The sequence below is a fragment of the Nuphar pumila genome, chromosome 4 (assembly GCF_984573655.1).
Source record: "Nuphar pumila chromosome 4, dmNupPumi1.hap1.1, whole genome shotgun sequence".
NCBI lineage: Eukaryota > Viridiplantae > Streptophyta > Magnoliopsida > Nymphaeales > Nymphaeaceae > Nuphar > Nuphar pumila.
This window is the reverse complement of record NC_143252.1, coordinates 24,141,987-24,157,372: the sequence shown is the minus strand read 5'-3', so window position 1 is coordinate 24,157,372 and position 15,386 is coordinate 24,141,987. Positions and strand designations below refer to the sequence as shown.

General features: G+C 37.2%; 1 protein-coding gene across 3 annotated transcripts in view; it reads right to left on the bottom strand.

Annotated features, from left to right (window-relative positions):
• PDE149 (integral membrane TerC family protein) overlaps positions 1 to 15,386 on the bottom strand; it is a 167,732-nt gene that overhangs the window by 128,941 nt on the left and 23,405 nt on the right. For all 3 annotated transcript variants that reach the window (XM_090002731.1, XM_090002732.1, XM_090002733.1), the window contains exons 5-8: positions 2,067 to 2,154; positions 1,894 to 1,974; positions 1,714 to 1,770; positions 1,210 to 1,291 (exon numbers count right to left, since the gene is read on the bottom strand). In XM_090002731.1, coding sequence (XP_089858857.1) covers positions 1,210 to 1,291; positions 1,714 to 1,770; positions 1,894 to 1,974; positions 2,067 to 2,154 — 308 coding nt within the window. The remainder of the gene's footprint in view (positions 1 to 1,209; positions 1,292 to 1,713; positions 1,771 to 1,893; positions 1,975 to 2,066; positions 2,155 to 15,386) is intronic.

Genomic DNA, 15,386 nt, shown 5'->3' with positions numbered 1-15,386 from the left:
TTGTTTTTCTTCCCCTAAACAGAATGAGGTAAATGAAATAAAAAACAGCCATCTTTTTTAGGTGACTAGAACCTTGTTGTTTGCAAGAATGTTCCTAAGAGTTACGGGGCTAATGCGATTTTAATGACCACTTATTTGATCAACATGATGCCAAGTGATTCTTTGAGAGGGAAATACCTTTTAGACGTTCTAGACCCCAAGTTTAAGAGGTTTCATGTCATTCCAAGAATATCTGGGTGTATTTGTTATATTCATGTGCTTGCTGAACCTAGAGAATAGTTAGATCCTCATGCCATTAGATGTACATTTTGGGGTATTCTCCAACTCAAAAGGGTTATAAGTTTCATGACCCTAGTAAAAGAAGAAAGTGTGTTGCCATTGATGTAACATTCTTTGAAGACAAATCCTATTATCATAGTGAGGGGAAGGCTAACAAAGAGGAGATGGAGACTAATAGATGCTTACTCTTTACTCCCTTAAGCATTGAAGAAGATCACAAAGAATATTGAACCAATGAATATGCTACTAAGATAAGAAGCTATGCAAGAGGAGAAAGAAATGCGGTGATGCCCAAGACAATCATTACCATGATTAAAGAAACTTCTTAGGACTCAGGGCCAAGTGAACATGACATTGAGATCTTGGATATCAGCCGTATCCGTCCTTCAAACTTGGACCTGCCTATAGCCCTCAAAAAGGTAGATGACTACGCACCTTGCATCCTTTGTGTTATTTAGTTTCTTATATTGCAACTTCTCAAACCTAACAAATATTTGGAGTAAACCCTTAATCTAATCCAATTCTAAAGAATGCAAAAGAAGCAATAAAATATCATAAGTGGAGAGAGGCAATGACTTAAGAGATACTTGAATGGAAGAATACTGCTGCTGAGTAAATTGGACATAGACTAGGTACCTTCACCATGTCAAACCAATTTGTCATATTTAGGTCTAGATCAACCCTGCTGGACCCAGGTAACCAAAGCCCTAGCCTTGTGGAGGCTCTGTTGGACTCAATATGCTTGCCAACTAACCTGAGAGGGTTAACTAAGCCCGAGGTGAGATTCGGTTCCCTCAGTTTTACTATCAAGGAGATTGGCAATTTGTATATAGCAATATCAGAAAACCATGCATCTGCAATGCAGTAAATATTGTTGATAGAAGAGAAAAACACTATTATGATAATACAAGGGAGAGATAAGAGGTTTACATGTGACAGGGATAAATTTCTGGCATATCTTCAAAATGAAGTTATTTGACAAATCATCCTCTTCATCATCTCCATCAAACAGCTAAAACAATCAAAAGAAAACCATATAGCAAACTACCATGGCAAAGAGATAAATAAAACATGATAGAACATGTCTCTACATTTTTGTTTTCTGGCAACATTTTGTTAAAAGTGGCATGAAATTATCGGGATACCATTTTATCTACTGAACATGAGCAGATGTTCTGCAAGATGAAACAGTTTAGTGAATCTTTGACAATGTTTTCAATATCACAGGAAAAAAAAAGTTAACTTGCCACTTGTCTCTCTTTTTTAAGACTAGCATACATGTGCTGGATGGTACAAATAGTGGACAATTGTGCATGAACATAATGTCTAAAAAAATTAGAGAAAAGCAAAAAGAACAAGAAGAAAGTGCAATTCTAATATAAGCGAGAAGGATAATCTTTTATCAAAAACATAGCAAATAAATTTTATTAGTACCTTGTATGAAGAGTACAGAAGAACTGCAGCTAAAAGTAAATTCACTGCCTCGAATCTCTAATACATCAAATATTAATATTAGCATAAAAACCCAAAAGATAAAAGACAGAGAAGCCAAAGAAATTACTTATCTATTATGCTAAATTATGGAGACTAATATCACAGCAATAAGTTGTGGACCTCAATGGTAGCAGCTCCAAGCAATATCATTGTTGCACGAAAGACAATTGCTCCAGCAATACCATAAGAAAGCACTCGACTCTGTTGGATTAGAAGTATTCATCAACATTAGAAACCTTTTATTGCCACCTGGTTAACATCCTAGTTTTAGGGTATGTAATGCAGTTGCATACCTGATACTGGAGGGGAACTTTGAAGTACTTGAAAATTAAAACAAAGACAAAAAGATTATCCACTGATAAGCTCTGCTCCAATAGATAACTGAAATACCATAAGATATTCTTAGAATTATTTTTATATGATGCAAAGATTCATGAGAAAGATACAAGATGCACAGTTCTATTTAGAAAAAGGTATATCCAGCTGGAGCGCTTTCCAGCAGGTCCAGGGCTCCCACTGCCATCGGCTTTCCTGCAATTGCAAGGCCCAAAACAGCCTCCAACTAGACCCCACAACACTTGTCCATCCCACCCCCATTTTCCGGCCAACTGCCAGAAAATATAGGTCAAAATCCCTCCAAACAGTTCCTTGTTGGAGACATTTGACCCCATACCTTGCTTTCCAGCCATGCCGCTTTCCATCCTTTCTGGATGTAACCATAATTAGTAAAACTCCATTTATAATAAGGTCTTTTCTAATAAAACCTCACAAATGGAAAAAGCAAATGAGAATCCGTCTTTTTCAAAAAAAATGGCAAAACAACTCATTCTTTAGAGAGAAACATTTAGAACATGAAAATTACATTTATGTCCAATTTTATCAGAACTTGGGTTCAGATCACATTGATTCTTGAATTTGAATCCTGTAGTTCTTATACCCTAAATTGATTTCAAGTAAATATCTCACATATATGTACATGTTTTTACCTTATTTTCCCCATTTATAAAATTAAAACTGAATTGAACTTGTCTAATTGTTTGCCGGTTTTTTTGTAACTCATTTTTATGCCATTTTTTTCATCCATCTTTTCGATGCAAAACCTTTTAAATCATGTATATAGTATTTAATGTTTTTTTTTTGTCAATTTACATAGTGCTAACTATGGATGTAACCAAAACCCTATTCCAAATCACTATGGTCAGTGTAATATATCGTAAAAATCATAGGTTTTTAAATTTAATAAATGTAAAATTTTACTAAAATAATAATATTTTTGCTGTTTGGATTAATAATAATATATAATATATTCTTAATAGGGGCTGACACAATTTTGGATCCCGATATGGATCATGGACCTGCTGGCCAAGATCCATGATCCATCTATATTAAGATATATAAGTTATAAAAAAATAAGTAATTATAATGATAATAATAATAAGATAATATATATATATATTATATATATTTTTAGAGTTTGGTTAGGAAGGGACGTTCCTTCCTTAATGAAATAGAAGATTTTTTTATTTCAGAAAAAAAAAGGGATGTCTACTCCTTAGAGGAGACTCCCCTTTATAAAAACGTGAAACCCACTCCCTCTCAACCGAGCCTGATGGGGCCTGGCAGGTGAGGCTAGCCGAACGTGGTTCGGCTGGTCTGACAGCCAGCCCACCAAAAATATATAAAAAAAACTTTTTTTTTTAAAGGGTGCCAGCCAAGTGGCTGGCCTGACAGGGTTGGCCAGTTCTGCACCAGCCCAGCCGATTGGCTAGGCCTGGCAGCATGCTAGACCTGCCCACAAACCCAGCAAAACAGCATAAAAAAAATATATGTAAATATGCTTTCGATTATGCACGCGTACACAGGGTTTTTACTCAAGTATACATGTATCTCCATATATATGAAAATTTTCATTCAGATATACCTGTATATCCAAATTTTCAAACAAATAAACATGCTTTTGCAGATTCACATTCAGATATGCATGTGTAAATAAATCCACATGCAATATATATATATATATATATATATGTATATATATATATATGTATATATATATGCAACTATATACGAATTCAAAATCAAGTATGCTTATAAGTATAACTTGCATTCAGATATATACCTATTCTTGACATATGTGGATTTTTTTACTGAGACATGCATACATATTAAGTAACCTTTCACATGCCTACGTGCATCCAACACTTATACATTGGGTAAATCGTGGGAGTCAAATCTACTATGATGCAAACACATGAAAAACCATATTTATCATGGATTAAAATTCAATTTTGGTATAAATATAAACATGCACAGAAATTTCTTTCGCTAGATGTATAAAATTGAAAATACATCCATGAAAGATGATTCATAAATCCTCATCAATGTGTTTTAGAATAAACATCTAGATTTACTCTTTTTCCATGGATTTTCACTAAAATTTTGCATGAAAATCGAATCCATGCCTTTTTTTCTCATTCGAAACAAGAGAGAAACCTGTACCTTACATACAGATAAAAAAGAAACAAGGAAATAATGGTGAAAATGATGGATGATCGGAGAAGAAGCTCCATTCTTCCTCTTCCTCTTCCTCTTCCTCTTCCTCTCTTTTCCTCTTCTTTTCTCTCTTTCTCTCTTTTTCCTTCTCTTTCTCTTTCTTTCTTTTTTTTTTTTGATCTATTTATAGAGCTCTAGGGGGGATGCCCCCCCCCTTCTCCAGGCCCTTCTAGATGGGCTGGAGAAGACCTGGAACTCTCTTCTCTCTTTAAAGTTTCGAAAATTTTAAAATTCTTCAAGTTGACTTTTCAAAGTTTTATTTTAATAGAGTTTCTAAAACCTTCTTAGAGGCTTCCATAAATGTTTAAGGACTCTCTTAAGAGTCCTAAACCAAATCCAAATTAAAATTTCAGAATTAAATAAAATTAATTAATTATTAAATATTAAATATTAAATATTAAATAATAAATAAATTTTCAGAAGCTTCCAAAAATTGCCAAATTAACTTGGGAGGCTTCTTAACACTAAATAACTCTAATTTAAAGGTTTCTAAGGCTCAAAAATAATCCGAAATTTGCTTGAATTTAAAGGTCAAAAATAAAACTTTTTCTCACGTTTTAAGTGGCTCGTTTAGGCCTTGACAATGAGACCTGGGCCAAGCCCAGACTCCAAAGCATCGGCCTAAAATCGAGAACCTACCGATTTTTCTCCTATAGCCAAATTTTCGAAAATCTCAAATTTAACTAAGTGTAAAAATACGTGATATTACAGTAAAAACCTCCATTTCACAATAGATAGGATCTTCACAAAGCATTCAGAAAACTATATGCATTAGAAGAAAATATCAAGTTTATACAAAATGGATTTCCTAAGAAAACCCTTATACAAAATTGCAAAACTTTAAAATGTATCCTGGACGCAAAAATGTCAGTAGAAAACAGTGGGATCTTGAAGCCATCTTGCAATCGCGTTATTGCCCATCTTGTAAACCTAATCATCACTTGTACCCATACGATAGGTCAGTTTCATGAAAAACTGGTAGGTGTACAAGACAATAAAGAAAAAATCTAGCAAAAACATTTAATTCATATATGATACGCAATTCAGCAAGTATTGTGAATACAACTAACATATGCATCAAATTCATGTATGATACGCAATCCGGCAAGTAATATGAGCAAATCTAATAAATTCGTACATGATATACACAATTCAACCCATAATATGACAAATATGACATGAACAGTTATTTAACACATGATGTGCAATTCAACAATTAATACAACAAAGCTAGCATAAGCAATTAATTAATACATGATGCGTAATTCAACAAATAATGTGAGCAAGATAACTTTGTTTCGATATTAACTGACCTGCAGGTACGCATAGGCATGAATCGTAGAAACAACTGAGACTAATTCGGGGATTTATTATGCCATATATTCTAGATACCCCGGGTAGCTAGTTGAGTCGGCTCCTAAGGGGACGTCCAGTGACCGAGAGAGAATTCCTTAAAAGCATACTTAGCAAGAGATGCATCCAACTTTTGCAGAAGTCTATGGGATCTACCACCTAGGATAATTTTTGGTAGTCCCGTAACTCCGATGACTAGGGATGCCGAGTCATTTGCCCGAGGGGTGGTTGTTAACAACCTGTCAATCGAAGTTTTTGTACCATCTCATCCTCTCCCTTGACGAAAAACTGCGGGGCGAATGGGTGCGTCAGGTTTTATTTAACTGAAGACCCATCCTGCATGCTCTGGTCTTTCAAACCAGCTCAAGCATCTTGCCTGTGAAGGAGAATCATTACCATTATGTGATTTTCATTTCATTATTGTACATTTACAAGTTACGAGGTTACCATAAACTTCTCAACCTACTCATCATAGTACAAACATACAGTATATTTCTAAAAGTATCGCTACGATGAGAGGGGTATGGGTTTCTCAAAAGAAACCCCAACTCAATGTTTCGCAAAGACATGATATAATCAAATAATTTATTTTGACATATTTAGTCTTTTGAAACTGAAGTATAACTTGCATGATATAAGATCGCCAGGGATCTGAAACACTTCTCCCAAATGCGCCGACTTGGAGAAACTTAGTTATTTCGCAACTTACAAGGCTTTCAAACTTTGCTTTGCAAGACTGCATATTCGAGAAGTTGGAATCCGCATAAGGAATCCCCTTCTTAAGGACTGTAGCGTCCATACGCAAACTTGCGTCTTTTCAAAAAGAGCGAAAATAGTATATGCTCTTGCACGTCCTGCGAGGTTGCATTTATGTAATCACATGTATCAAAATGCAAGCCTGTGCACATAGCATGACGACAAAGTAAAGACAGAAGCAGTAAATGCGAAAGCAAAAGCCTGTGCACTAAAGCGCGGCGGCAAGTAAAGACAGAAAGCAGTAAATGTGAAAACAAAAGCCTGTGCACTAAAGCGCGACGGCAAAATAAAGACAGAAAGCAGTAAATGCGAAAACAAAAGCTTGTGCACAAAAGCGCGGCAGCAAAGTAAAAACAGAAAGTAGTAAATACGAAAACAGAAGTATGTGCACTAAAGCGCGGCAACAAAGTAAAGACAGAAATCAATAAATGGCAGAAAGAAAAGGACAAGGATCGCAAAACTGCATCCTTGAGTTAAAAGCGTGTGTGTGTGTGTGTGTGTGTATATATATATATATATATATATATATATATATTGTCCTTTTTCTGTTTAAGTGTTAATTGCTTAATTTAGTACGTCCATTGTCTTTTGTGCAACTTTCCCTTACCTCGGAGAGTGTTGGGGTCGCTGACGTCTATGGGTGTAGGTGACAAAAGGCTCGGACCTCAAGGTGCGAGCAAGATCCGTTATGCGAGCTGCGAAAAAAGCAAAAACTTAATATAATATACTAAAAATGCTCAAAATTAAAGGGGTTGAGTCCCCAAACAGGGCAGGGTTGCGCCCCTGCCCGCCAATCAAGAGAGGAAGAGAGGAAGGGGCAGGGGTGCAGCCCCTACCCGCAGTCTCATAGAGAAGGAGAGTAAGGAGCAAGGGTGCAGCCCCTATCCACCCCCATCCTGTTCGCAAAAGAAACAGGGGTAGGGGGGCACGCCTGTAAACACCCCAAATTTTGCTCATCCATTCTCAAATAACCCTCCTCGTATAGTGCCAACCCTGTCAGGTCAGTGTAGGAGTCAAACCAGAGTCAGTTTCAGAAAATTACCATTTTACCCATTTTCATTAGGAAAATTACCATTTTACCCCTAGGTCATCCCGAACCCCAGTCAGTCAGAGTCAACCAAACTTGTTAGTCAGTTCAAAACAGTTAGAATACCAATCATTTCAAGCTCACCCGAGCTCACAGTGAGAAGGTTATTTTCATTTCTGACCATTCCTGCTAAAATGGGATCATTTCTTTAGAAACGAGCTCATTTCTCACCCAAATCCAAGCTAATTGTCTCCGAGTCAGTCATTTACAGTCAGTCATATTCCTCAGAGTCTAACTTGAGCTCACCAGGAGTTCAAGTGCTCCAATTTCAGTTCAAAACCATTTCTAAGTGTTCAGGAGCCCATTTTAGTCCATTTCAGCTCTTTCAGCTGAAATTGAGCCGAGTTCAGTCAGTTGAGTTAGTGTTTGAGACTTGATTTTAGTTCATCTCAGTATTACTGACCTTTGTTTTAGCTCAAACCCACTTCAGGTTCGTAATTCACTTCATTCCAATGACCATTCCATACCATTTCTCTAAAAATGGCAGCTTTTCTTGAAAATTCAGTTGGAAAGGTCAGTTGAGTCAGTGTCTGTTGAGTTCATTTGAGTTCTGAAACTCTAAAACCCAACTCAATCCAGTTCATTTCAGTTGAATCCAGCTCAAACCCTAATTTTCAGTGTTACTCTAGCTTGGCAGAGCTCGAAAATCATTTCTTCAACCATTTTTGCAAATTTTGTCAATTTTAACACTTTTTGAACTGGTACAAGTGTCAATCGGGGTCTAACATCCAAAATTCTTCATTCAGGGTTAGCATTTTGCATAACATTTCATGTCATTTCTCATCATTTCATATCATTTCATCACATTTCATTTCATTTTCGAAGTCCAGAACTCCAGTTTTATAAATTTCAATCCAGATTGAGTTTTAAAAGCTTTTAGAAATCAATTTGAAACCCTGGGTTTCCAAAATTGACATTTTTACCCCCAGGAGTCTAAATTTGGAAATATTTTCTCACAAGAAAAATAATCTGGATTTCTTTCAAAATCAAATTTTCAAATTCTACATTGGATTTGCTTCGCAATGGGGTATTGAACTTCAAAATCCGAGCTTGTTTCAAAAACTGCCAAAAATAGCTCGTTTCGGTTGGAAGCATTTTCTCGAGAAAAACAATATGGATTTCTTTCAAAATTACATTTTTAAATTCTACATTGGATTTGCTTCGCAACGAGGTATTGAACTTCAAAATCCGAGCTCGTTTCAAAACTGCCAAAAATAACTCGTTTCATCTAGAAAGTTTCTGAAAAGACTATTTTACCCCTTTAATCGTCAAAATGAATTTCAAAAGTGGAATTTGGACCCGCTCTGAGATGGCCCATCCATTTGCCTTTTCTGTTTTAATTTATAAAAAAAGAAAAAAAAAATTACCTTTTTCTTTATTTTTTTTGTTTTATTTATTTATTTATTTATTTATTATTATTTTATTTTCCTAAGGTGGGACCCACAAGGTGGTCGCCCAAACCTCCAGCCCCTCTATTTCTCCTTTCCCTTTCCTCCTTCCTTTCTTTCCTTCTTTCTTTCTTTTCTTTCTTTCTTCTTCCTTTTTCTTTTCTTTCTTTCTTTCTTTATTTCCTCCTTTCTTTCCTCTCCCTCCACTCACGTATGGTTCTTCCAGCCCCCTTCTCTTCCTTTTTCCCTCTCCTTTTCCTCCCTTTCTTTCCTTTTCTTTCTCCCCTCTTCTTTCCTTTTCCTTTTCCTTCTTCCCTTCCTTACTCTTTTCTTCCTCCAAAGCCATACGGCTGTAGCCTTGGGCATTACACAGCCTTCTTCATTAATCAATGGTAACTTAGGGAAAGATATCATCTTTCCTAAGTTACCAATCAAAAACAAAAGAAAAAAAAAAAGAACGGCTGGCCTCCCAAGCTGAATTCACGTCTCTCTCTCTCTCTCTCTCCCTTGAACTCTCTCTTTCTCACCCCTTGGCTGCAGCACTTCCAGCCATTACCAACCTCCTTGGCAGCTTCATCTGCCATCTCTCTCAGCCACTGCCAACAGCCTTCATCACCACCAATAGAAGTTGAACTTCCAGCCATTCAAGCTCCAGCCAGAGCTCCTTTCTCCAGCCAACAGCAGGAGCCCTCCTCCAGGGTGACCATATCCACCTCCTTGGCAGCTTCAACCGGCTGCCACCTCCTTGGACGCCCAGTTCAGCCGTACCAGCCCTTTCAACTTCAGCACCAATCACCATCGGTTCAACCACACCTTGGTAGCAACTACAGCAGCCATTACAGCTGCAACAAACTCCTTCAAATCGGGTTCAGCATCTCCTTCAGCCATCTCCAACCAAGGCCCACCATTGGCAGCCACCCAATAGCAGCTCCATCTTCCCTTAGACAGCAGCCCTCTCTTTGTTATTGGGCTATTCTCTCTCCATCTCCCTTAGCAGTCATCACTACCTACACAGCTACAGCCACTTTGAAGTTGTACCAACCTTCACCATCCACTTTCAGCAGCCACTCCAGCACAACTGAAGCCCACCTTCAAACTTGTGGCGGCAACCTCCTCCATCACGCCATCTCCACGGCTACCTTTTGGTCCCCAAGCCACAACACTATTTCCTTCAAACCAGAAGGCCCCTCCTTGGTGTAATCCCACCAGTGGATGCAGTCATACACCACCAGCTGTGGCCCCCAGCCTCTGCAACTTTGAAGCCTCTCCGGTTGGTGCCTATTAACACTCCTTCAAATAAAACTCAGCCAAATCCTAAGGTAAGACCCCTTTGCTTGGTAGATTTTTAATATTTGCATTATTTTGCCATGCTTCTTTCTATGCGATTTTTCCCTTTTGTCGCATCTTGACATGAGCACTCCAAGATTTATCTTCATGAGGGTGATGTGCAGTTAAGCTCGATCGGATCCAAGAGTATATAAAGAGTTTCTTCCATGGTCGTGAATAAAAAAAAAAAACACATATCACATGTGTAGGCTATGTGAAGGGTGAGATCCATCCATTACATGAATTGGATCTTTCCTTTGAGAGCCAACAACAAAATTGATCATACCCCTGTCATTTATCTTTTTATTTTTGTTATCATGTAGTTTTTATGTTGTATTTAGAAAAAAAAAATCAATTTCATAAGCATTTAATGTAGTTTTATTGATATTTAATTTAGGTTTGATTTATGCATCATGTCCAATTATGATCTTATGTGTAATTTCCTATTAAAAAATCCAAAAAAATGCATAGTAGTCTTAGTAATATGTTTTTGTTCTACTGCAGAAATTTTGATTCAATTCGGGTTTTGGAACCCTATCAAACAAATCAAACCCTAAATCGGGTTTTCTGTCATCCAGAAATTTCAATTCCTGCTTTAGCAGACAAGAACCTCCGACACCACCCTTGTGGGAGATTCAAATCGTCCTCCAAAAATCACAGTAGATTTATGATTGAATCTACTAATGATCTGGAAATTTTGAGGTTTTTCCAGTCAGTTTTGACCTCTGTAAAAAATCAGATTTCTCAGACCCCTGGGAAAATCTCGATTTTCTTTTGTCAGGATATAGACAGATCTTAATGCACCGATTCCGCCAAATCTGTAGTCCGTCTGCAAAAACTTTCAACATGAAAGTTGTTCCTAACATGATTTCCTGTCATTTCCCAAAATTTGGGAATTTTTGGATCTGTTTCATTATTTCTCCCGGATTTTCTCTTTCTGTCTAACAGATTCCAATGTCCAGAAATTCCAGAGATTTAGGTCTCTGATAACAGTGTGACCTTTTCCAAACCGTAACCCGAATCCCAATAGTGTCAAAAGATAAAATTTTCCTACGTTTGTCAGGGACATTTTCCCACAATTTCAGCCATTTTCCCATCTGTCTGCTATTTTTACCACATTTTCTACCGAAACCTGTCTGTTTCCTTCATTTACTAGAGTCGCCGGATTCCGATCCGATTTGCCGGAGTGGTACAGCTCCGACCATAGGTCAAAACCAGAAAGTGTAAAAGGCAAAAATCTTTTTCTTACTGTCCTCAGTCATCCCATAAAATTTGGGAGATTTTTATGGAAGTTTGATATCCTAAATCCCCTTCAGAATCAATATTTTAGGCAAAAATCATGAAATTTAGGGTTTTTATTTGAATTTTCATATTTAAAAATACAAAAAAATTATATTTTCGAGCTTCATTCTGTTTTTAGGGTTATTTTAGGTGTCCATGCCAAATTTGGTTTAATTCCAAGTTCATTTGCTCTATGTGTTAGTTTATCTTTAAATTCAGAAGCGAAAATCAGGTTAAATTTTATATTTATGATATTTTCGCCATTTTAGGGTTTTTATCATGTACATAAGCATGTAGAATCATATTAGGGTTAATTTCAATGTCATTTTCATTTCATATTTTTCAATTTTACAAAATTTATTTCAGAAAACCTTGGTTTCAAGGCCATAGTCTTGTTATCGGGGGTATTTTGGTCATTTTGACCTAAATTTCGAAATTTCAATTTCTAATTCTCCAAAATTTCATGCATATCATCATATTTTATCATATTATGCTTGATTTATTTCATTTGATTTTCAAAATTCCAAAATTTATAAAAATTCTTTCAAAAAACCCTGATTTCAAGGTCATTAGGGGTATTTTGGTCATTTTGACCCCAACTTCGAATTTTCAAGTTTATTTTCAAATTTTATTCATTATTTATTATGTTTATATCAAAGGGGGTATGAATTTGGGTTTATATCTGAATAATATCCGATAATTCTCCATATTTTCGGATAAATTCAGAAAAACCTACATTTTTGTGCTAATTTTATTTTCCAGTTTTGCAGGAACATTCAAGAAGAAGACTTAGCTTTTATTTTTTATTTCAATTCAATGTAACCTCAAATGTAATAATTTGGAATAAGAGTTACTTTTCTGCTTAGAATAGGGTTGTATTGCATATAGTTTAATTTATGCAAATTTCAATATGTGATGTATGATTCATGCACATTATTTCAAATTCACTATGGTTTACACGAATGGCACGTGCACAAGCTCTTATGGAGTTTATAAACTCGGTGGGATTCGTATTTATGGCCATAGTCAGAATACGGAGAAAACCAAGATTTATGATCTTTATATCAGCCACATTCAGCCTACACTCTTAGGCTAACTTCAAAAATGCACTGCATTTCTCAAAGTTTCAAAAGGATTTCCCAATTCCTCAATGAAATTCCCTTTTCAAATTCATATTCATTCATTCATATCATTCAAATTGCATTATTTTCAAACTCATTTTCCAATTTCAATTTCAGAAAATTCAATTTTCTCAAGAATTTCCAAGTCTTTGTCAGGATCTGATTTTCTCAAAAAATCCTAAGTTTTCAAATGACATTTCAAAGCATTTCCCAAGTTCAAATCAAGATTTTCCTATGTTTTCGAATTCTCAAATTTCAAAATCCCAAGTTTTCAGAAATTCATTTTCTCATATTTTCCAGTTTTCTTGAGAATTCATTTTCCATTTCAAAAGTCATTTTCCAATAAATTTCTTAGACTTTCTCAAGATTCTCAAATCCATTTTCTCATAAAAGCAATTCCAAGTTTCCAATCTCAAAACCAATTTTCTCAGATTTTTAAGTTTTCCTGAGAAATCACTTTTCAATGCAAATTTCTGATTTCCCATGAAATTCAATGATTTTCCCAAAAACTCCAATTTTAAGCACTTTTCCAATCATTTTCCAAATGTATTTCAATTTTCTAAAGCAAACATCATATTTTCTCAAACTTGCATTTTTTAAAAATTTCATAGCACAAGCCTCATTCTTTGTGCATTCTAGGAAAAATAGAGCATAATTTAGATATTTGAGTCGAGTTAAAGCACATAATTGGTCCTTGGTTAATTACCCCTGGTAAAGGCGCCAGGAACGGTTGAACCTCGTATCGACAGGCGGATCCCATTCTACGGAATTTTCCCGCAAATTTTCAAAACGGAGGCGAGTAAATTTTCAAAAATCATTTTCAAAACTTTGGTCGAGTTTGACTCGCGAAATTCGTTTCTCTCTCGCAAGGGAGGGGAACAATTTTGCGATGATAACAACGCCCCTACCCCCGGCCTGACTATGCAGGGAGGGGGCAGGGGTGGCCCCCTGCCCGCCGGCTTGCTGAAGGGAAAAGAAGGGGTAGGGGGCAGGGGGCGCAGCCCCTACCCACTGGCCGCCGACTTGACAGAAGGAGAGGCGGCAGGGGCCGCGCCCCTGCCCACAGATCGGAAAGAGGAGGCGGCAGGGGCCAGCCAACCAGGAAAAACCCTGGTGATGGCAAGAGGGCATGCCCCCCTTGTAATAACCTCATTTTTTTATAATTTATTTTATCGTAAAATCATACTTATTCTTTTTTTTATAGGGCCTAGGATCCGTGTTTAGGATCCAGGATCCACAATGGGACTATATATGTATATATACGTATAAGGTTATATATATTTATATAAAAGGGAAAAAAAATGCTATCAAACAAATGCAGCTACACGAGGATTCGTAGTTGGATCCATTTGGATCTGACTTGCGGATCCATTTTTGCAAAGATGCAGCGGATCCAGAATCCAGACCGCGTCTGGATCCCGGATCTCAATCTCGTACCCGAACCCGACTCGTGCCTGTGAAACGAAAAAAAAAAAAAACTTAAAGGGCAGGGGTCTGCCCGATAAAAAGAAGGGAAGGCTGATGTTAGGGTTCTGAAGGAACCCTAATGCGAGGGATGCAAGGGGAGGGGTCGTGCGCAGCCGTCGGGGAAAGGAAGGAAATCTCCTTCCTTTCTGGGAGGCCTCCCTCCTACAAAAGGAGTCATGAACCCCCCTTTCTCCCTCTCTCTTTGCCTCCCTCTCGAACCTCCTTCGCGGTGCCGGAGCAGACGAGGTCAGTGGGAGCGGCTTTCCCCTCGCTGCAGCAACCTCCCCGTCATTATCTCCCTTCCTCTCTGACCTCGCTCTCAAGCAGCCACCCTCGGTCTACAGCCCCGTTCCTCGCCGTCGACATCCCTGGGTTTTCTTTCCCCCCAAGCGCCAGATTAATTTTGAGGTACGGGTCTTTTTCTTTTGATTCCAAGGGAGAAATCGAATGTCGGTTCGATTTTGTGCGATATCTTGGATGGAATCCAAGGGAGAAATGCTTAAAGGGCTGATTTCTGTTTGTTCTTCCATCTTTTTCATGGAAAAAATTCTGTGTTTGCTATAACAGAAATGTTTATTGAGTTGGAAATGGTTCTTTTAGAACCCTAGTTGGTGAATATCAACTTCTACGGCTGGATCGTAGCATAGACTGAGTTGTGCGTGAAAATACAGGCTAAAATCGCATAGTGTGCATGTATTTTCATATAAACGTATGCGCAATAGGTGTCTACTGATTCCAGTGGTTATCTATATGCGTCTTTGAATAGGTTTCTGAAACAAAGCCTATTGCCAGTGTAGTATTTTCTGAATAGGCAGAGGCTTAAATTCGTTCCACAAACATGTGGCAATGTGGTTATGTATATGTTCACTCAGACTCGCTTTTAACGTATTAAGCACGCCCGATATTTTGAAATTTTTCTTAGTGTTCCCGTAGGCATGTTGTCATAAAGGTACGTATGTATTCACCTATACAAATATATATATATATATATATATATATATATATATATATATATATATATATATTTTTCTATGTTAGGCCTCAGCCGACCAACCACAGTCGGCTGATCGGCTGAGCCATATGCTGGCAGCCGACTGGGTCGGTTGGGCTGGGGTCTTAACTCGATCAGTGGGGTGCTGGCCATATAGAAATTATATATATAATAGTAAAGTTTCTTTTTGTGTTAAAATTTTTCTGTGTGGACTCGATCAGTGGGGTGTTGGCTCTATATAGTGCATGATGTTAATTTAAATCTGAAAATTTTCATTTGGTATGCATGTT